General features: G+C 43.7%; 1 protein-coding gene and 1 long non-coding RNA gene across 3 annotated transcripts in view; one reads left to right on the forward strand and one right to left on the reverse strand.

Annotated features, from left to right (window-relative positions):
* Positions 1 to 14,863, forward strand: part of LOC106950373 (zinc finger protein GLI2-like) — a 50,635-nt gene extending 35,772 nt beyond the window's left edge. Inside the window, exons 6-14 of the mRNA XM_015037175.1 lie at positions 1,838 to 2,039; positions 2,322 to 2,514; positions 4,163 to 4,270; positions 6,331 to 6,471; positions 7,439 to 7,588; positions 9,065 to 9,229; positions 9,802 to 10,068; positions 12,108 to 12,444; positions 12,600 to 14,863. Coding sequence (XP_014892661.1) covers positions 1,838 to 2,039; positions 2,322 to 2,514; positions 4,163 to 4,270; positions 6,331 to 6,471; positions 7,439 to 7,588; positions 9,065 to 9,229; positions 9,802 to 10,068; positions 12,108 to 12,444; positions 12,600 to 14,434 — 3,398 coding nt within the window. The 3' untranslated portion in view covers positions 14,435 to 14,863. The remainder of the gene's footprint in view (positions 1 to 1,837; positions 2,040 to 2,321; positions 2,515 to 4,162; positions 4,271 to 6,330; positions 6,472 to 7,438; positions 7,589 to 9,064; positions 9,230 to 9,801; positions 10,069 to 12,107; positions 12,445 to 12,599) is intronic.
* Positions 1,967 to 22,472, reverse strand: LOC106950374 (uncharacterized). Of its 2 annotated transcripts, XR_001425608.1 has the most exons (4): positions 22,158 to 22,472; positions 21,943 to 22,012; positions 7,058 to 7,124; positions 1,967 to 2,051 (listed from the first exon to the last, which is right to left on the reverse strand). It is a non-coding gene; the product is annotated as an uncharacterized LOC106950374 (long non-coding RNA). The 2 variants fall into 2 exon arrangements; XR_001425607.1 differs by lacking the exon at positions 7,058 to 7,124 and having other exon boundaries at positions 1,974 to 2,051.
* Between the last annotated feature and the right edge of the window lie 420 nt (positions 22,473 to 22,892).

Below are 22,892 nucleotides of genomic sequence, written 5' to 3' on the forward strand. Positions count from 1 at the left end.
CATAATTTCCAGAAATCACCAGACTAGCACCTGTCTGCTGACAGAGGCCATGCCCGTCCAAAGACACTCAACACCAGAGCAGGAAAAGTCTCAGGATGGTTCCAGAACCGCCTGTAAGGTTTTGGATCTCCAGAGAACCAAACAGTTCATCGAATCGTTCCAGTTTCTCCATTACTAAAGTTCCTCCAAGCTTCGTTAAGCTTTAGTCGTTAGCACAACACGTTCCAGCAGGATGATTATTTGTGTTGCGCAACACTTCCGCTGATGAGTCGTTGATGAATGCTAAGTGCTATTAACATAGCAAATCCATTTTCCACGTTAAGTCCGGTGCGATGGATGAAAGGTCACGACCTCTTCTGTCCGCTTTATTATATTAAATAGAATATAATTTCAGAGTTTGGAGAGGCCTGATGGATTCACCCTAATTTTTTCATTTATGCAGGAAATCCTCCAACATGGCTGAACTAAAGACGGTGGATTAAAATTCTTCTTCCTTTATTTCTTCAGTGAAACGATGTTTTATCGCCACAATAAGCAGCAAGCAGATAAAGTTCAGGATATCTTAAAGCTCCAAAGTCACCAGAAAGTCGCTGTTTTTGGATGCGTTCCTCCAAACTCACTGATAAACTCCACCAAGTCTCCTCACTGTTTCCGTTTAAAGTCCTTGTCTGAATTAACATTTTAGAGCTGAAATCGATCAGATTGCTCTGAATACATCTCCATGCAGAACCAAATCAATTCCCAGTAAATTGCCCTCATTTAACATGGTGAAGTCCAACCCGGCCTGGTTGATGTTTATCTGAAGTGATTAGGGGGATTATTGTGGACAAATTGATTAGTTATGCCTGAATCTTAATGGGGTCAGCACACAGTGCTTCATTTGACTAAATTTGAGTTTCTCTCAATTTTCTCCATCACAGATTTATTTATAAATAGTATTTTCTCAAACTGGCCTCTTTTCAAAGCAAACATTTGTTCCTTGATTTGCCTTCAGTTGTTTTAATCATTTAAATGTTTCTTAAACAAACATAATGCATATTAATGAGCTGCTAAGCTCAGGTCCTATTAGCTTAGTCTAAGCTAGCTGATGTACAGAGCTTAGCTAAGTTTAGCAAAACTGTTTTTATTTGTCTTGCTTAAAGCTGGGCTGGTTTAAATAAGATTGAAAGTAAAATTATGTCTAATAACCTTGTGAAAAAAGTCACAAAGGAGCTAAACAGTTCAGGTACTTTATGTCTACTTGCTAAGCTAACCTAGCTATAGCATGTTAGCAAAATCATGAACATTTTTAAAGTTCACAATTTTAACAATTTGATTTAAAACACAAACAGGCGACAAAGTTTTAACTTTTCTGACGCTAATGGAATCAAAGAAGTGATTTTCAGATTCCATTAGAAAATCACTGACATTGAAATGTCTGAACATTTTAATGATGTTAAAATGTCTTCTAGCTATATGTTCCACACACCTTTAAAAGTTATGCAAAAGTAAATATTTACTCATGAAATAATGCAGTCAGTAAATCTTCTGCTGAGAGGAAAGCTTAGCTGCTCCAGAATCATTTTCAGATTTCAGCTGAAATAAAGTCTGACTGCTACAGAGATGATAAGACGACTCAAAGGGAAGAACCAGAGTGATCTCAGGGACTTTGATTAAAAATTTACCAGATTTCACTGATTTATACCTGAAGAAATCACAGAGTACAAGAGAAAAAGAATCTGGGTAACGTGAATGATGTCAAAGGTTCCCAGGTTTCATCAAACAGCTGAGTCTGTTTGTGTCAGTGGGACAGATTGTAGCCATAAGTCGTTCCAACCTCCTACCTTTGTGTCCTCAGTGTCGCGGTTCTCCAGCCCCAGACTGACGCCCAGGCTCAGCAGGAAGAGGGCGCTGTCCATCTCGCCACTGTCCGATGCCAGCATCGACCTCCAGACCATGATCAGGACTTCGCCCAACTCCTTGGTGGCGTACATCAACAACTCCCGGTCCAGCTCAGCCGCCAGCAGCTCCTACGGACACCTGTCGGTCGGGGGACTCAGGTACCGAGTCACCTGAAAAGACAACGAGACAGAAATCTGCTTCAGTCTTCATTTCTTGTAGTTTAGCTTCAGATTTGATTCCTCACATCATTCTTGTGATCAAATCAAGTACTTCTTCCTCCCTGATGTTTCCTTGATTATCTTCATCATTCCTTTGTTTCATCCCCTGATATTTACCTATCTTCTTTCATATTTCCATCATCCATGATGTTTCTGTACTGCTGTTGACTCAAATTCCTCGTAAAGCCAATGAATGTTATGTTTTTCCCCAATATGCCGCAGCCCGTCGTTTCCCTTCCCTCACCCCATCAACTCCATGGCCTACCAGCAGCTCCTGTCCCAGCAGCGCGGCCTCAGCGCCTTCGGTCACAACCCGCCCCTCGTCCACCCTCCACCCACTTTCTCCAGTCGCCAGCCGGGCCTCGGCCTCTCCTCCCTGCCCACCTCCACCCACAACAACGACGTGTCATCCAAGGTAAGAGCCGTTTTACATGAAATGTAGAAAACAAGCTCCATTTGGACTTGAAGGAATGTTGGTGTAATTTAGGATAAACCTCTCTGATTACCGTTCGTCCTCCAGCGACGTCATGCTGCAAACTCCTAAAACAACCGTTTATCCAAGCCTTGAATCTTGCAGCTCCGGTTACCAAATGTTTGTTCTCACTGCTGATTCTGTTTGTCATTGTCTCTTTTGATGTCCGTCCCACACTCCGTCTCTGTGTTATGATTTGTGGCTAAAGAAATAAAAAAATCACCCACCCACCCACCTCGGAGGCAAACTCTCAGTGGGGGAGACCCAGGACTCCTCTGCTCCCACGCGGTTGGTTTTCATATTCCAACCTCTGATTCAGTCTCAATACGATGTGAGGGGAGGAGGAAGTGAAGGTAAAATCAGGTTTTCAGAGAGGAAATGTCAGAATATGTCAGCTTTATTCCCTCTCTGGTTCCACTGTCCGTCCCAGTCGTCTCAAACTACGGAGTAAAACTTTACTTTGCATTACAGTTCATGAGTTTAAGAGTCAAGTGGTCAAAAGTACATAAAAGTAAGTTTGGGCCAGTTGACTCTGATAAAGTGACCCAACCAGAATGACCTTATGTGACCTCCTGCTGGTGCAGAGCAACACTGCAGCCTTTATAGCAGGAGTAGGATGAAACTTTCCCTGGCAGACAAACCGAAGCTCAGAGTTTCTTATTTTGTCGGCTTCAGGTTGTTACAGAAAAACAGTAAATCAACCAGGACCTTTAGATCAGGAGGTTATGGGTCATTCTGTGATCACTGGTCACTTTCAAGAGCAGATTAAACAGGATTATACAACAGTTTAACCAATAGATGAGTTTATGGATTATAGGTTTATCAGCTGTGGAGATCTTGTACGGTTTGACTGGGAGAGCATTGTGGGAAAGAATAGTTTCTTTCCCACAGAAAGTAAAAGCATCGTAAAGTGAATGGAGTCATTGTTGACGTGAGTTTATGTTGCTCTTTGTCAAACATAAACAGAAAAATCACGTCATCCCAGGTGATGGTTCCTGTAAGCTGAGAACATTTCTGCTCCATGCAGCTTCAGGCTAAAGAAACTGAACGCTCCAAACACAAAAGCAATGATCAGGAATTCAGATTTAAGAGCCTAAAGTCAATGAGACTGACTGGAGATTGAGAACCCAGAGGCATCTGACTGTGGACCCATCAGATCCTCTCCATCTGCAGATCATTCCTGGTTTTTGGGAACACCTTATGGGTGGAACAGGCCGGGCATTGGATGCAAACGATTTGACTGGCAGCAGATTGGATTCGTTTATTGGACCAAGGATTTATATCACTGGATGAGTGAAGGCTCGAAGAGCAACAACTCAACCTCCATTTTCAGCCCGTGATAAGACGTTAGTAGATGTGGAGCTGAAAATCCATAATCATTGGTCAAATCTAAGGGTCCAAACAGCATCAACTGGACGGGGAAATATAACAAGAGATTTCAGAAAAACTGGCCTACTCTAAGCCCAGAGGAGTTGTACCTGGTGTGGTCTTCTGCCAGTAGATCACCCTGCCATGTTCACTTAAATCAGCTGGTACAAGTCATTGATCAGTCCTCTCATTCTGTCAGCTGTATCCTTCATTCTGTTCTCAGAACCACGGAGGAGACTCTGCTGTCAGCAGCTCGGTGGATCCCATCAACAAACGGTCCAAAGTGAAGGCGGAGCTGGACGGCCTGAAGCCGGGATCTCCTCTGTCACCGGTACGACGGGGCAACGGGGCTTCCTGATTGGCCCTGTGGGGAGTTGGACTGTAGCCTGAAGGTTTCCACGGACTCAGGCGTACTGTGCATTTTCTGTGAACCGCATGGCTGGGATTTCATAGTCAACTGTACCTATTGCTAGTATAGCAAAGCGTACATAGATGCGTTGTACCGATGTAGGCACTCGGTACATTGCCTACATCAATACAATGTAGGCAATGTACCAATTCCCTATATTTCTCGTGACAGATTCTTTTATTTCCCACAATTCTAAAGGATACTAGTAAGTTTGTTGAGCTTGTTGGGTTCCTGGGCCTGTTTTTCTCCATCAGGGCATCTTTTCCCCTGTCAGTGTGGGGCAGAGAGCAGCAGTCACTCTGTGTGTCCTCCCGAGTCGGTGCGCTGACTCTCAACCTTATCAGCCCGGTGTCACATGATGCGAAACGGTTTGATGTGATCACTGTTTACTTTGATCACTGTTTACTGTGCGACACCGAGTACACAGTGATTGAAATGGTTCTTTGCGTGGAAATGTCCGGTGGACATCCACTTTGACCCTGAAGTATGTTGGAGCCTTAGAGGAGTCCATAGGACGGGTTTTACCAGAAATTAAGAGATGGGAAGAGGACTTTCTGATTGTGGAACATTTATTTTGATAAAGAGCGACTTGATAAGCAGCGGACGCCGTTTAGACAGCTTGTGATCCTCCAGAAGTGTGGCATCCGGGCCCCCGGGAGCCGCAGCCTCTGGTGACCTCCATGTAAAACCGGTCTCAGATAAAGAAAAACTCCACATGATAACAGCTTTGCATCCATTTGTTTGGTCCCCCCCCCGCCTGGCCACAGTAAACTGTGCCACAGCACTTCATTTTCATGAAATATTGGCCCGGCTTTATTGTCATCTGAGGAGCCTTTTTCTTCTTCTTTTGACAAATTTGCGGCTGCTCTCCGGTCGCGAGGCAGCTTTGGTTGTGATGCATGGGGACGGCGCCGAGCGCAGTCGTCTTGGGGCCACCAGAATTGATGAAGAGAGCGTGTGTGTGTGTGTGTGTGTGTGTGTGTGTGTGTGTGTGTGTGTGTGTGTGGGGGAGAAAGAAGCATGCTGCCGTCAGCACATTGTGTTTTGGTGTGTAGCTACGGCTCTTTGTGTCGGTGGAGCCGTATGGGAACCTGAAGGGGACACACTGAGCCACCGGCAGAAATCAGACACCAAGGAGAGAAAATTTAGAAACAAAGGAACTTTTTCAGTTGGAAATTTAAGAATAATTTAATAAATAATGTTTGAGGCCATTTTAGAGAGAAAACGTATCTAGAATCTTTATTTAAAGAAACTGAAAAAATGGAAAAGCTGAAAACATTATTTATTCGGCATTTTAAAATAGTTCGTAGATTATAGAACTACAAAAAGACGATGTGTAGAAAATGTAACTAAGACACTTTTAATAAAGAAAAACATAGAAAATAAAATGTCACTTTTTAAAATATTTTTTTTTAAATCATGAGAACTATAATAAAATCAAAAATACAAGTGAAAAACCCCTTAAAAGCATTTCAACTCCTGAAATGATCATTTTTCTGAATAATTTGTTTTATTTTTGAGGATTACTCTGAGATTTTAACCATTTCTGAAGAATAAATTGTGCTGTCAAAATAAAAAAGAGCCACAGAATATATTTTTTTACATATTTAAAAACAGGAGATTGAGTCTAAACACCTGAGATTCCTCTGCACACCTAAAACGTCTCAGCTTCATTTCTTTTTGTTGAAATGTTTACAGGAAAGTGTCCTGCAGCCTGATTTCATCTTGCTGACTTGCAGAAACTCTGTAATGTTGCTAAATTATAAAGAGTCCTAAACAAACTTCTCGTGTGTTAGTTTGTGGTGAACGAAATCCAAACACGTCGGATTCCTGCCTCTTTAACTTTCCTGCAGCTTCATGGAGACGTTTCCAGATGAATCTGTAATTAACCGACTCTGGATGCTAAATGAAACGCGAGGAAACGTCAGTTTTCTGTTTAAGAGAAATCTCTAACACATGTTTAAAACCTGGACTCTCTGCAGAACCAGTACAGCAGCGCTCAGGACCTGAAGGAGGAAGTGGAGCGAGACGAGTGCAAGCAGGAGGCCGAGGCCGTCTACGAGACCAACTGTCACTGGGACGGCTGCAGCCAGGAGTACGACACGCAGGAGCAGCTGGTGCATGTACGTACCACACAGACCGCTCACGTTTCAGCTCATCGTTCAGCCGAGGAGCTTCAGGACACGCCCTCCTGGGTCCAGCTTCCCATCGCAGCGAGCCGCTCGGGTAAAAAGCCCTGCAGCATTCCTGGCCTCCAGTCAGGCAGAGAGAGAGACGGATTACGGCTCCAGTCATTCACTAACCAGACCAGAATCCACAGGCGACACTTTTCTGTACGAAGCTCTTCAGCTTCACTGTTTCAGCTCAAACAAACACTTTATTCTGTCATCTCACTGCTTCCCCACATCTATAAACATCAGTTACTGATTAAAGATTGAAGATCTGCTCCGGTTTAGAACATTAGAGGATTCCTCATGACTTCACCTCCTAATCTGCTCAATCTGACCTCAGATTAGACGCTTCCCGTCTGATCATTTCAACTCAAAGCCTCACATCTATACGATTTTAATTTTTTTTTAAATGTTCCAAGATTTAAAGTTATAATTCCGAGAAAAGTCAGATTTATGAGATTATAATCATCTGACTTTTTTTATTTCCAGTTTATTTTAGTTTTCTCTCATGGCTTCAGGTGACCCATTCTCTCAGTACCTGCAGGTTGTTTTGGCTCCGCCTCCTGCTCTGATTGGTCCAAAGTGAAGCAGCAGCTTGTTGTTTTCTGAAAGGAAGCAGGAAGTAGTTTTAGATTCAGTCTGACCTGGATTCAAACCCAGCATCTATCTTACTGCTGCTGATTCCTTCAGCGCTGATTGAAGTGAGAAATAAAATCATCATATTTTCCTCCATGCTGTCAGATCGGGTTTCTAGTTCCCAAAGATTTGAGCGTCAGGACTCATTAGCAGCATGTGCCGCGGCACTCCGGAGGGATTTACTCTGATAAGATTGATCTCTCCAGAAACATCCAGGCTGACGGTCCAGAGCGGACCCCCTCTGCAGAACGCCCTCATCTCTCCCTGCTCTGTGTCCCCCCAGCACATCAATAACGACCACATTCATGGAGAGAAGAAGGAGTTCGTGTGCCGCTGGGACGACTGTTCGCGGGAGCAGAAGCCCTTCAAGGCGCAGTACATGCTGGTGGTTCACATGCGCCGGCACACGGGGGAGAAACCACACAAATGCACGGTGGGTAACGGATCACTCCCGGACGGGCCCCCAACGAGCCCCTGGGGGGCAGCACCGCTCTAAACAACGCCAAGCGTTCACATGGGGCTGGTGCTGCAGCTGAGCAGACTGAGGCTCAGGATGGGGTTCATCCATGATCCTGCTCCCTCAGATTATTAAAGTCAGATTATAAACATCAGATTAATGTTTGTCCTTAATGGAGGTTTTCTAAATACACCCATCAGGTCAGGATTATTCTCTCCCTGATGAAATCACACAAAGCTGCAGTTTTGTAAGTTTTATAAAAATGTTCTTGTTAAAACTATCAGCATGTTGAGACAGATAACCTCATCCCTGAGCTACTGTTGCTGTCTTAAGAAATGCACCAAAAACAGCCAATCAGAGCCAGGAGGCGGGGCTTAGCACTGTCAATCAACCTCATGCACTGGCTGCTAAATGTTTTAATGGCAGAGAAACAACTTACCGTAACAGGAAAACCATTTATCCACCATCATTGGTGGCTATGCTAACTAGCCTTAGCATTCATGACAAACTGCTAGCTGCAGCGACCAGAGAGCAAAGTTGTGATTGACAGCATTAAGCCCCGCCTCCTGGCTCTTTCAAATACATAAAAAACTATTTTTTTAAATAAACCTTGAAATTTACTGATTTCATCTCTGATATTTTAGAAGCAGAACAAGTTTTTTTTAGTCATTTCTGTTGAAACATCAAAAGTTTTTCATCAGAGGGAGGATAATAATTCTGACTTCAGCTGTATTACTGTTTATTTTAACAGTTCAAACTCCAAATATGTTTTAATATCCATTAATACGTCCAGTGGAAATAACCTTACAGCCAATCAGCACTAAGGAACATTTATAGGCTAGTTCACAAATGCTAAGCAATAACATCTCAAATAGCATCACTGTGCAAAAAATTTTGAGTGACAGTAAAATAACTAAAACGATGAACATAAATGTTCACAGAAATGCTTTCAGTTATAAAATGTTATCCAGAGTTAATTTAAGGATCAAACTGTTTCTGAAGATGCCTCATCAGTCGAGGAGTTTTAGTAATAAACAAAGCAGCTTTACTCATAAATGGTGACCAGGAGCCAATCTGGTGTTTGTGTTTCCTGCTTTCTGAGTCTGATCCAGTTTTGAAAGAAGAAAAACAGAGAAACTTATGAGACGAGACGTATCTGGGCTCCAGAATGATTGTTTAGGATCCTAACGAGGTAAATAAAGGCCGAATCTCCCTCAGATATTCTGGAAAACAGAATATTTAACAGTTCTGCTGGAAAATAATCTAAATAATTGAAAAGGTAGTTGTCTGATGAAAAGGGAGCATGTTGGTGAACAAATTGGTGAGCAGTTTGATCTGCGATGTTTCCTCTGGTTATCTCAGCTCCTCGTTGAAACAGAGAAAGTCAACAACAATCAGAGAATGGAAGGATTTTCCTGTCATGAATTTTCTCTCTAACGACCTCCTCTGCAGTTCGAGGGCTGCTCCAAGGCCTACTCCCGCCTGGAGAACCTGAAGACCCATCTGCGCTCTCACACCGGGGAGAAACCCTACGTCTGCGAGCACGAAGGCTGCAACAAGGCCTTCTCTAACGCCTCGGACCGGGCCAAGCACCAGAACCGGACACACTCCAACGAGGTACAGACGGCTGGGACTTCACACAGAATCCATTATGGATCTGCTCACACTGCTGGATGTGTGAACTGATTGAAGTAGTTGAAAAACTGACAGGAATTCATTTGTGAAGACCAGAAGGTTCGGATCAGAACCGATGCAGCTGGTACTGAATGTTTCAAAAATACAGGCGATCCAGAAGCTGAATCGTTTCCTCCAGTCATCCACTGAGATCAGATTATTGACCTGTTTTAGTGTGAAAAACTGATTATAGCAAGTTTAACATTCATGTTGACACTGAAGGTGATAGCCTAAATGTAGCCTTAAAAGCTACATTATCTAACCGTTATAAAAAAAAATGTTTTTTTATGTATTTGCTAAAACGGTTTGTTGTGATATAAATAATCTGTTAAAAGATAGATTTCCTCCAGCTCATCTCTGAGCTGCTATTGCTATTTCTGTACTGTTTGATAACTATGATTAGTTGGAATATATATGATTTCATTTAAAATAATTTTATTTGAAAATTGCCTCAAGACTATATTTGTTTTGAATTGATGCTGAATAAATAAACTGAATATAATTTGTCTCCATAGAAACCGTACGTCTGTAAAATCCCGGGATGCACCAAGCGCTACACGGACCCCAGCTCTCTCAGGAAGCACGTGAAGACGGTTCACGGCCCGGAGGCTCACGTCACCAAGAGGCAGCGCAGCGACCTGCCGCCCAGACCACCCAGGGAGAACGGCGAGAACGAGAGAGCCGCCAGGCTCCACGGGGAGGACAAGCTGATGGAGAACAGCTCCCCCAGAGTCACGGAGGAATACCTGCACGTGAAATCCATCAAGACAGAAAACCCTGTGGTGAGACACGCAGTCTGATGACACTTTGTCTTAATGCCACCACTGTGCACAGTGAACCATGGAGTTAACTAAACCAAATGCTTGATGCTTTCCATGTCTTTCTGCTTTTACTCTTCCCTAACGGACAGACTTTACTAAGGTGAGCTAACCTTAGATTACTGTCACCACTCACCATTTCACCCCATGCTTCAAGGACATCTAGCATTTTACCTTCAACTCATAACCTCAGGTAGTTTTCTGAGACTGGATGGAAAACCCAGAAGCTTCTTTCCGCCAGTGACATTCTCCTGCTTCTCAAAGCATTCCCAGACCCGGAGGCAGAACCAGACCCTCCAGAAGGTTCTGGGAGTTTCCTGGCAGCACCTAGGTGCCTGAACCACTTCAAGTGACTCGGTGGAGCAGGAGATCTACTCGAAAACCGAAGACACTGATCGCAAATAACATCACACTGCTAAATTTAGAGCAGCGAAAAGTGGCCATTTTAGTTCTGGACAAACAGGAGCAGAAAGCTTTAGGAGAAACGTCTGTGTGTCTGAAAGCTGGTTTAGTTTGTTAACGGCTGATTTAGATTATTAATAGGTACAACTTAATGTGCACCAATAGTTATTCACCAACTGCAAATCAACCAAAGAAGAAGAGCCGTTTAATATGGTACAGGAACAGGAGATCTAATCGATTCACAGGTTTTTCCTAATTGATATTTAATTGGAAAAATTTACTGCAAAGCATTGATAAATCAATATTTTACCTACACCGATTGCTAAGCAGAAACTTAACAAGGTAGTGCTAGCGAGTGTTAGCTACCATTGACCATAGCTAGAAGAAAAGCCCTACCATTCAACCAAAGCTGGCACCTTTCCACCCACTTTGAGTCCGCTGCAGTTCAACCATCGTTAAAGTTTCTCAACATTCAGCTTCTGTATTGAAGAATATTGAAACGAAGCTCCTGGGATGCTCTCATCTCCAACATTACATGGTGGATGAATAGTGACATTTTCTTCAGAGGCCACCATTCTGTTTGTGCTTTGTTTATCCAAAGATCCCGGCAGCAGTGACGTCATTCGGGCTACTTGCATTGATGGTCTCGTTCTTTTGGCCAGAATCTATGTCTGATGACCAAAGCTGAGGGTTTTAGCGTAAACAGATCTATAATCAGCCTGAGAGCCCACAGAACCGCCTACATTACCTCAGACAAGACCCCAACCGTCCATCCATCCTCTGCTCCATCCTACAGTCGCTCATGAAAGTTTGACTTTAGCAAAGTCTTTCCCCATCCATCTCCATGTTGGGATGTTAAATAGGCAGGTTTGATAGAAGAATGAGGAAATAGTATGTAGAAACCAAATGAAAGGACAAATAGATGAAAGAATAAAAGCTTGTTTTGTTTGAGGCCTTTAATCTGAACTGATCAGAGTTTCTGTTTCACTCAGAAATTCTATTTAAATGAAGCTTTTTTCCTTTTTTAATGAGCTTTTCATAGGGCAGCAGGGGGCTTGTTCACTGATTTACACAACACTGCATTAACTTTATGTATTTTTGATATAATATTTATTATTTTTGCATTGTTAGTGTTGCTTTTTCCTTAGAACTTCTTGGCTTTGCATCAGGAACCATGTGACCCAGGGTCCACTTCCTGTTTTGGTGAAACTAGAGAAATGAAAGAGTTTTCAGATAAAACCCAGAGATGTGTTGAGGAACTGAATGAGAGGCAGTGAAACCTGCAGCAGTCTCCTCCAGCTGCATGGTGGAGTGTTTGGTTGAACCATCTCATGATGATCGCTGCTCCACTCAGCCTTTCATCCTGCACATTTTAAATTCACAGACAGACTCAGAGAGCCTGTAATCTGGGGAGCCCCACCTCCCCTCCCCCAGAAAACACTCATTATTTACAATTAAGGCGGGGGAGGATAAAAGGCCGCTCAACATGCCGCTTTCCCCACTGTTCCACTTTTGTTTTGCAGAAGGAAAACAGTTTTTAGGACAAGATGTTTCTGTTTATCCCAGCCTCTCTAATGCGTAGCTCCCATCTCTCCTGGTAGATGTATCAGTCCAGTCCTGGCGGTCAGTCATCATGTAGCAGCGAGCCGTCACCACTTGGCACCAACAATGACAGTGGAGTAGAAACGGCGGCGCACAGCGGAGGGAGCCTGGGGGACCTCAGCGTGCTGGACGACCTGCCTTTCCTGGACTCTGTGGATTTCTCCGGCGGGGTCGCAGCGGTCGGCCTCCATCTCAGACAGCAGCTGAGCAGCAGCCAGTGCCTGGAGAACCTCAAGAAGGAGAAGCTGAAGGCGGTACGGGACTCGTGTCGGTGGGCCAACAACCCAACACCCCCTGCTCATCAAGGGACCACGCTGCCGCCTATACCGACAAGCGGTGAGTCTGGATCATGTTAGGAATTAATGTCAGTCTTTTAAACACATAGAAGCCAAAATAATCAAAGTTCAAAGTGCAAGAACTCTCTGACTCCAAGACTAGTTCTAGATTTGCTGAGGCTGTGCATCATGGGTAATGTTTCTGTTTGTTCTCAGGGTCCCTCCTGGAAAATTCAAGTCTGTGTGGAGATCCACCCTCCTTCCCTGGCTCTGGCAAAATGACTCTGCTGGGAAACCTTTCTGAGCGCCGAGACAGCACTTCCAGCACCTTCAGCTCGGTCTACACGCTCAGCCGCCGCTCCTCAGGCATCTCCCCTGGTTTCTCCAGTCGACGCTCAAGCCAAACTTCCCAGTTTGCTGTCAACCGCCTGACGAACATCAGCTCAGCTGACTCTTACGACCCCATCTCTGCTGATATTTCTCGGCGCTCCAGTCAGGCCAGTCAGTTTGGGGGGAATAATAGCGGGCCTGGCCTTGCCGGCCCGCTCACCCTGACCCCGGCCCAGCACTACCAACTGAAAGCAAAATATGCTGCTGCAACTGGTGGTGCACCTCCTACACCCCTTCCATACCTGGATCAATCATGTCTGAAGGATTTCAATGAGTACTCGTCCAAAAACAGCCTCCGATCCTTGCAGTTCAGCCAGGAACGGAGCTTGATGCCCCATGAAGTTCCTTCCAACATTCCCCGTCGAGCCAGTGACCCTGTGCGACCTTTAGATCCTCTCAGCCAGCCTCCTCTACACCGGTTCAACAGCATGGTCTCACTCAACCGAAGGGTCTCCCTGCAGCCTCATCCCCCTCCTGCAAAAGATCACAGACGCTTATCCCAGCAAGGATATGCACAACCGAACGTCAGTCCTCACGGTTTCCCTCACAGACTACGACCAGCGAGCATTTCGGAGGACATCACCATGCAGGCAAGAAGGTGCAATGGGAATCCCTCTGGTCAAGGAGATTTCTACGGAGCTGCCAGCGGCCAGCAGCAGCTGTACCATCAGAGACGGATGGATGGGGCGAACAAGAGTCCACTCATGAGTCCATCCTCACCACACAGCGGTGCTGCTAGTGGGCAGTGGAACATGGACACCACCCAGCAGTATTCCAGGCTAGATCCACATGGGAATCTGATTGATGTCCAACAGAACCAGAACTCTGGGTCTTTCAGTGGGACCTCCCACCAGCAGACAGCCCAAAACTTCAACAACAGATGCATGCAACCTGGACAACACCTCTTCCAGCAGTCCTCAAACCTCAATGAAGCTTCTAGCCCTCAGTACAGGTTCAGTCAAAGTTCGTATGACAGGAATGGCAACGCTCCGTATCCACTGTGTGGGAACATCCTGCACTGTAAAGAGGAGCCAGCTGACATGGACTTTGGTCAACTCCAGCCTGCGCAAATAAAAGCTGAGAGTTGTGATTCATCCACCATGACTTTAGACCAGCAGAACTGTAACATGACTGGTTTCCAGACTGGGAATCAGAACCATCCCCAGCTAAGACCACCAACAGAACCAAACTCTCCAAACGTCTCAATGCCGAAGGTGTTGCAGCAACCAGACGATTCCCAGCTCTCCTCTAGCAGAGTTTCTGAACTCCCTTACATCTCTGAGGACAACGCTCTGTTCTACATGGGCCAGATCCGAGTCCTGGAGCCCAACGGGAACCTGGACTGTCATGTTTCCCTAATGGTGAGCTCTCCTCCAGCTGCTCCAACCGACAACCAGGGGAGCAGGACTGCACCTGAGCACCCTCAGATAGACTTTGATAGCATGCTAGACGATGTGGATCAGTCCAGCCTCATGTCAGGAACCCTGAGTCCAGGGCTGCTCCAGAGTTTCTCCCAGAGTTCATCTCGCCTCACGACGCCCCGGAGCTCGGTGACGCTGCCCTCAGTGCCAACGGGAACTGGGAACATGGCCGTCGGGGACATGAGCTCACTGTTGAGTGCCCTGGCTGAGGAGAACAAGTTCCTCAACCTGATTAGCTAACGGTCTGGACATCAAACTGTGGACTAAAAACTGAGCTTTGAATTCATCCGTCTCCCTTGTGTCCTTGTTCATCCAGCTATAAATTATTTTCTACTTTTCACCAAAAGCCATACTTCTGTTCTTGCCTTAGGATGTGAATATGATGTAAAAATTAGCCGTGGAACAGAGGTGATCTTACTGAAGTGCCTGCTGGTGGAAATATGAGCCTGGACTGCAAGACGACGTGTTCAGAGGTCAGCAATGATGTTCCTGAATCATTTTATGACACATTAACTGTGACCAACCTGCGACTGGAGGCAGGAACAGCAGAGGACTTCACCAGAACGTAAATCTGTCGTTAGACTGCAGCTCTTCCTGTTGTACATTACTCCTGTTTTCTGTGTAAATACAATTTGTACATTTTTAATAAACAAGAATTATGGATTTTTTAAACTGTCTTCCTGGTTCTTTCCTTCACATCTACAAGTTCAGAGAAATGAATGAACACCAGGCTCTTTCAGAATAAAATCCTTCTGCTCGACATCGGGCTTCACAACAGAATCTGGTAGAAGGACCTTGGAACGCGTTCCAGATTTCTGAGCAGCATCAGTTCCTCTCCCAGGTGGTTGAGGACATCTTGATTTGACTAGGACTCTCCTCTTTATCTCTGAGTCTGTCCTGCTCATGGTGTTTCTGACCCGTTTACATATTCTGGTCTGAAGCCAGCAGGCTTGAATCCCGGCTCTGATAACGCTACATGTGCTCCATTCCAGCTCTGACTAAATATTCTCCACCAGTTCATCCCCTGATTGTTTCCTGGGGAGAAGAAAGTGTTGCTGGCTTCAATAATTCAGGAAGAAAACTTTTGTCTTTGAAGCCCCGCTCCTGCAGCCTGTGCAGACAACGCACTTTCCTCTCTCCTTTCTTGTCCAACATCAGTCTGCGACCTCTTTGAAATAACTTCCCCTGACCTCGCCTTCCCTCGGCCGGCAGAATGTGAACACTGCCTCCTCCGCTGATGAAAAAGGAGGCTAACCGGAGAGGAAAAGGCTCGACGTGTGCAGAGCTGCACTCCGCCTCGCCGCTGTCCGATATTAGCTCTGACAGAGCGGCCCAGAGGACTTGGCTGCTGAAACCACATAAAACAAACCAGCTGAGAGGAGCGAGCAGGCGCTGAGCGCTCACAGGAACAAATGATTTCACTGTGTCAGTTAATTCAGCCGAGGATACGTTTGATCTGCAGGCTGTGATTGCTCCTGCCACTGGATTTCCTTATTCTCTCAGAGAAGTGGAGGAGGGGGGCATCGCCTCAGGCTGCAGCAGCCAAAAAGAGCAGGAAGCTAGCAGGGATCATGCATCAGCAGCACCGTGCTTTATGGAGGGGATAACTGGCTGAGGAAGATGTAAGACAGGTTTCCATTACCGCTGGAATCAAGTGGCTTTGACCTCCAGCTGACCTGCAGGGACCTGCCAGCAGGGGGCGACACCTCTACAGGGTTTCTGCTCCTCATCCTTCAGGTTCTCTGATTTACAGCTGATTCAGCTCAACCTGAATAGGTGAAACTTATTCCTGTTAGATAAAACAAACTGTAAACCAGGTTTAAATGTCCAAGTTCTGGATGTTTGGATGAGAAACTCCAACAAGCAGATCTGACCTTCTGTAAACTGAAGGCATAAAGTGAATCTGGAGCAGCAGATCCACGTCTCTATTGTAAATAACTAAAAACAGTCAAACTGTCATTGCTTCTTTAGATCCATTAAACTGAACTTCCCCAGAGAAATGAAAGAATCAAACTATAAACTATTCGATTTCTGATAGTAAACAGATAATTATTTACCTACAGTAATCTGATAATTGTTAATATTTAGTGTTATGCTGATGACATGCGGCTCTATGTTCCAGTCTGCCAACGATCCGTCAATGAACGGGTCAGAATCAGGACAAACCTCAGAGAGAGAAACTCACAGCTCAACTCTAAACACTGAACCAAAGAACCGGATCAGATCAGAAAACATCTGGAGAACCAGAACGATTCTCTCCTAATCCCTTTAGTTCAAAACTTTCATAACTTACAGAATAAATCGCTAGCTGTTTCAAATATTTGTCTATATTCTGCTAATTATAATAAAAAACACAATTGGAAAGACACAAAACATTTTATGACCTGGTGAGGTTGAGAGTTCAAAAAATTCCATAACAAAAAACAAACCACAAAGAAGACTACTTCCTGTCTTCTTCTTCATGGTTTCTTCCAGTAGTAACATCCGGCTGTTGATCACGTGAAAAAAACTGTTTCCATTTCAGTTCTGTGAAGTACATCTATTTAGATTTAAAAAAACATCTCATCCCAGCATAAAAACTATTGATCAAAAACTTGAGTTTCATAAAAATTAATGTGTTTTCATTTAGCTAAATTATTTTGTAATTTCATTTTAATTTGTTCTAAGGTTAATGGAAGCGCAGCTCCTGATATTTCAGCTGCAGTAATCAAGCTCACTTCACTGGTTCAGAGTGTCTGCAGGGCTCCCAGTCCATGTTAGAACTGGTTTTGAGGTTCTTTACTGGTATTTAACCTTCTAACGCTCTGAATCAGAGAAGCAGTGAGGTCTGAAGTGGACCTAATTAGGAGCAGAGCTGATGGGAGCAGCAGAGAGCTGAAGGAGTCTCTCCTCCTCCTCTGACCTCCTCCATCCTCCTCCCCGCGCTCCTTATTGCCTTATTATCACACATGTGACGGTCTAACAAGGCTGAGAGCCGGTGTCAGCGCCGATGATGGATAACGCCGGCCGCTCGCTGATGTCTCATTCGTTTCTATTAGACTGGTATGTAAATTCCCCCACCGCTGCTGCAACGCATTAATCTGGGAATCTGTGGTCAAACTGGCAGCTGAGGAGTCTGTCTGTCTCCATTTGGGTCTGCTGCCGGATGACGGCCTGTCAGGAGGCCCAGCACGCCGTCCAGATGCAGAGACGATAACCATGACATGTCTGACGACTCCGGCATCACCCCGATCATCTCAGAGCGAAAACAGCAGTGAGTCAAAGGCTGCAGGCATTTTAAGGTGATTCAAACTAAAGTGAAACTCTGATTTCCTCCAGAAGGGAAGACTTCTCCTTGCCTGGGTGGCCCCTGAGGGACGAATGCATTATTAAGGCTGGACTCCTCATTTCAATACGGCCACCTTCCTGCAGACGGAGAAGAGCCCTGTGGGTCATCGGCTGCTTCGTATTAACTCAGGTCAAATGAATAATCCTGAGAAACGGAGCTATACAGAGGAGAAATGTTGGACCAAACAGAGACACCTTCTACCAACGGCTGATCCACCAACGGCTGATCCACAAACCGTTTATCCAGAACAACGGCTGATCCACAAACCACTGATCCACCAACGGCTGATCCACCAACGACTGATCCACCAACTGCTGATCTACAAACCACTGATCCACCAACGGCTGATCTACAAACCACTGATCCACCAACGGCTGATCCACCAACGACTGATCCAGAACAACGCCGGACAATTTACCAAAAAGATTCAAACATCAACACTCAAACATGCAACAAATGTTTTACTGGGAATATACGAAGTTCCCTCAGGTCTGAACCAGAAGTGATCTGCGCCATCTTGGTAGGGAAGCGCAGCGTAAAGCATGGACCACGGCTTCCAGAGCACCAAAAAGAAAGTTTTCATGTGAATAATGAGGTTCTGATTACTGGCAGAGTGAGTCATCAGGTAGTAAAGTACAGGTAGGTACATGTTTAGCTAGCAGATCAAAGCTACATTAGCTAAGCTAACTTTGCAAGTCGGCAGTAAGGTGTGATGTCACATGAGGGAAGAGTACAGATTATTATCAGCTGTGGTCTCAGAAATGAACTGCACCAGTTTGGAAAAGCTTCCAGAAAATCAAACATTTCTCAAGTTAATAATCATCTAACTTTTATAAACCTTCAGCTGCTCCCTCCTAAACGTCAAGCCCTTAGAACAAACCGCCAGAAAACTGCAAAACAGCCAAAACACTGAGACTAAAAACCCAGCTGGTTAGAGAGGCGTTTGAACCATAATAACTGGAACATATTCAACATGTGTTGATGATTTTATGATGAAACTCGATAGACTGTAATGTTTGTTACTGGTTTCTGAAATATCAACCAGTTCATGAGTTACTGCATTAAATTAAAACAGCAATTAAATATTAGGCACAATAATAGGAACAGAGGAACCATGAAGAATATTTATAGCTTTTAATCTGAGCTTCAGGAGGAAACTTAAGAGCCAATCAGCAGCGAGGCCTTCGGCGTCCTGAACCAATCAATCATCCATATTCATAGTTTGTCCTGCTGCAGAATAACATCTGTTTTCCAACAGCCTCCATCTGCTGGAGGGGTTTCTGACCCGGCTCCGCAGGGGCAGGGCGCAAACATAAAGGTCTGCTGGTTGGACTAGAACCAGCAACCTTCAACCAGTTCACCTGCACACGCTGCAAAGGGTCGCCATGGCGACCGTCAGTACACCCAGGGGATTCAGTCGTTCCATCACGAATAGTTTCTCTGGTTCTTCATCAGTCACTAAACCTACCACCACCATCATCATCATCATCATCATCATCATCATCATCATCATCATCATCATCATCACCATCATCATCCTGTTTCCAACATTTAATTTATCATTCAGGTGTTTTTATTTGGTTCTTTATCATTTGTAAATATTATATTATTATTATTATATTTATATTTTTATTATCATTTTTATTTTTTATTGTATTATATTATTTTATTATTATTGTGGTTTTTCTTATTACTTTTATTGTTGTATTTTAAAAGTTTTACATTTTTGTTAAATATTATTGTTACAAATATTGATAATAATTGCTTTAATTATTATAATTATTGATAAGGAAAAATAATAATAGCTGATAACTAGATGTAGAGAAAACACAATAGTAGAAATTATGTCCCTTATTATTAATAATAATCAGCATTATTGATAATGTGTTATTTTTGGTTCATATTCATCATATTTTCATTGCGACTAACTGTTTCGGTTTCTTTTCTCTTCTCAGTTGAAATATTAATCTTTATATTTTATGACATCTTCATGCCTCTACTGTCTGTTTTCTTTAAATCTCCATTGTATTAATTTAAGTTCATTATTGGAATTGAAGACATTTTTCTGTTTCCCCTTTAAATCTTTTTCTCTCCTCTCTGGTGTCTATTTACGTTTCTTTCTGTATTTCCTGTTTACTCTGTCAGGTGTTTGTCTCTGTTTTGCTTTAGTTTCATGGTTTTCAGATCTCTGAATGTTTCCAGGGTCGTTCTGATAGTTTTGTGTCGTTTAGCAGGACGGCGGTAATTTAAGTTTCTGTGCGGCGCCGAGCCGCTGCTCTCTGGGTTTAAGGACAGGTTGGGTTGAGGTGGTGGATCCCAGCGGCAGCTGAACGGGGTCAGAGCCGGCGCCTCGCCGCTCGCCGGGCCCGGCAGGTCCCGGCAGGTTCCAGCAGGTCCCGGCTCTCTGGAGGGATTCAGGATGGAGGTCCTCATTAAAGCTCCCCCCGCTCTGGCCCCGGCCCCTCTGAGAAGCGGGCGGCACCTGAACGTATGCTGGACCCGTCCAGGTGTCAGGCAGCAGGTGTCGTCTGACAGCTGGTCACGTGTGAGAGGGTCTGGACCCGATCAGGAGTTAGAACCAGAGAAGTTGATGTTCGGTTGGAGTTACAGGGAGATTCAACTGCAGATCAGAAACTAAAAACACTGAAACTCACCAAGTATCTTTGTCTGGTTCCTACTGAGCTTAGAGCACTTTAAATAAGACTAAATATTTATGCTGTTTATGTGTTTCTATCTGGACCCAAATTTCATTCTTAAAACAACCATAAAGATTTTATTCCATGAAATCTTGGATTAAGGCAATAATTTAATAATTTGGTGCCGTAATTTTCTCCAGATGAACAGAAACCAAACAAACCTGAAACCTGAACATTAAAGATAAATAAACTTTACATTACAAAGTTTCTGTAACTAAATCCTAACAAGTATTTTTCATCTAGTTTCTAGTGCTGATATGTTAGCACAAGAGAAATTAGTTAAAAATAACTCTTTATAAGTCAGTAGAAATATGAGCTTGTATTGTAAAATATTGAGTTCCACTGGTAAATTATTTCACTAGTAACATGGGAAAAATGTCATTTTATAAGTGAAATAATCTGCCACTGGAACAAACTTTTTCATCAATATTAAGGAATTATTGACTTAAAGGAGCTCTAATATTTTGCTGAAAAGTTTTCTGTAAGTTAGATTAGTTTTATTTTAACTGAAATTAAATATTTACACTGGAAACCAAATAACATTATTTTTGCACTGTGGTTTGTTAAGTTGCTTTTTGCTGATTTAAAATATTTAAATGTGACAAAAAAAAAACATGACTTTTATTCTTATTATACATTTCATAAATATTGAAGATATTTCCTTAAACAAGCTCCTCTATGTTGCTCTAAAGTTCCCTGTCAGTTACTTTTGTCTCATTTCAACTGTATTAAGAAATTTGCAGTAGGAACCAGACCAAACTACTTGGTAACATTTTAGTTTTTGCAGCGTCAGGCCCGTTATTCAGGAGGTTCTGCTCCGGCCCGGTCCTCCTCTGTCCGGCCAATGCGGCGTGGAGCGAACAGGAAGCAGGAGGAGGCTCCACATTATGCAGGCGGCGGCGGTGCGGCCTGTCAGCGGCTAATGGCAGCGAGGATGATGGATGGTGTTTATTGTGGGACGGTGACGGGCCGCCGCCCCCCGCCTGATCATCATGGTAATAAAAAGGACACATCAGGCGGCGAGTTATTGAATTATCACAGCATAATTTGCATTAACTCTGGCTGCAGGGACCCGGGATGGGCCGAGGCGGCTGGAGGGGGCTGACAGCAGATCGGCTGGATACAGGCTCCACCTTGAGCTGCTCCATCCGTCCTTGGACCCCCACGGATCTCCAGCCTGACTCCGTCATGATGGACAGAACAGACCCATCCAGCAGACTGTCAGTATGAGGCAGGAGGGCCAAACCATCATACCGCCACCACCATGCTTCACTATGACTAAACATCTAGCAACACAGAGGAAGCATCCAAGAGAACCGGTCCAGATCTAAGGACGCGTTCACACCAGCACCATTTAGTCCGCTTTAATCCAGCACTGTTTGATTTGGGACCAAAACTGAAACATTTGTTACATTTTCAGCTGCTGTGATTATTTTTCTCAAAATATACATAAAACAATGCATATACATAAAAGAAACCAGCTGGTTTGGAGAAGTAAGGATACTCACTGCTTCAACCATCCAAAGAGGCTGTTCATGTTAATAATATTAAACAGTCTATATTCAATATATTCATTATACTAATTAGTAAAAATTCTTTGAATTTCTCTCAGTAAAAATGTTTTATTTTTGTGTGAAGGTAAAAACAACAAAGAAGCAGAAAAATCGCCTGATTACTTGCAGCAATGCTAGTTAGCATAGTTAACTATGAACAGTTTTGCTCACCTGCTTCACAGGGAGGAGTCAGGCTGGTCTGCGGGGTTAGAGGTCATGGCTGCTGCTGACTTTGACTCATCTGTTGATAAATATGGTAAAACGTATGGAGACAAGATAAATATATGAATCTTTATAAATCTTTTCGTTCACTGATTGAATGAGGTGAAGTGGAGGCTAATACTCGTCTGTAGCTAAGCTAGCTAAGTCTGAACAGTGCTGCTCACCTGCTTCACAGGAGGAGTCAGGCTGGTCTGGGAGGTCAGGGGTCAGGGCTAACCTGGGTAAGCTAACATGTTCAAGTCAACATAATCACAAAACCTTTAATCACTAACAGGTCTGACTAACCCACGGATTTTATTTTGTTCCTTTTGCTGTTGGACAGTTTAATGTTCTATTTATATTTCTCCAAATAAGTTTATAAAATCATTTTTAAAATTAGCTGTGACTTCTGACCGGAAGAATCGTTTGCACATGAAGCGCAGCTGCGCTTTCTACTTCGACATGAATTTTTTAGCTGGCTATAAGTCAGTAAGGAGAGCGGCGCCATCTAGTGTCTGTAAAAACGAACTGCAGGCTGACGTCACGGTTAACTCTGTTGGTAAATGTGGTTAAAGGAAGAGCAGTGACAAGTTAAAGTTATGAATATCTTTACAAATATTTGTTTTCAGAGATTAAATGATAGTGAGTTACAACCTTACACTCATCTGTAACTAAGCTAACAGATACAGTAGCCTCCTGTGTTGGACAAAAACGCATGGTGAAATATTTTTTATATTTTCAATACTATAAACAAAAAAGGTTTTAACACATGAATGTAGTAGATCATTGAATATTTTTAATTTGTCATGATTTCTGCTTTTTGTTTTTATACCTAAGTCTGTGGTATAGATTATTTCATATTTGTGTTCTGCTCCTAGTTTCTTCTTTGCAAACAAAGATACTTTCTCAAAAATAAACAA

Source organism: Poecilia latipinna, unplaced genomic scaffold, assembly GCF_001443285.1.
Source record: "Poecilia latipinna isolate Pla-1442-1.1 unplaced genomic scaffold, P_latipinna-1.0 Scaffold397, whole genome shotgun sequence".
Classification (NCBI taxonomy): Eukaryota; Metazoa; Chordata; class Actinopteri; order Cyprinodontiformes; family Poeciliidae; genus Poecilia; species Poecilia latipinna.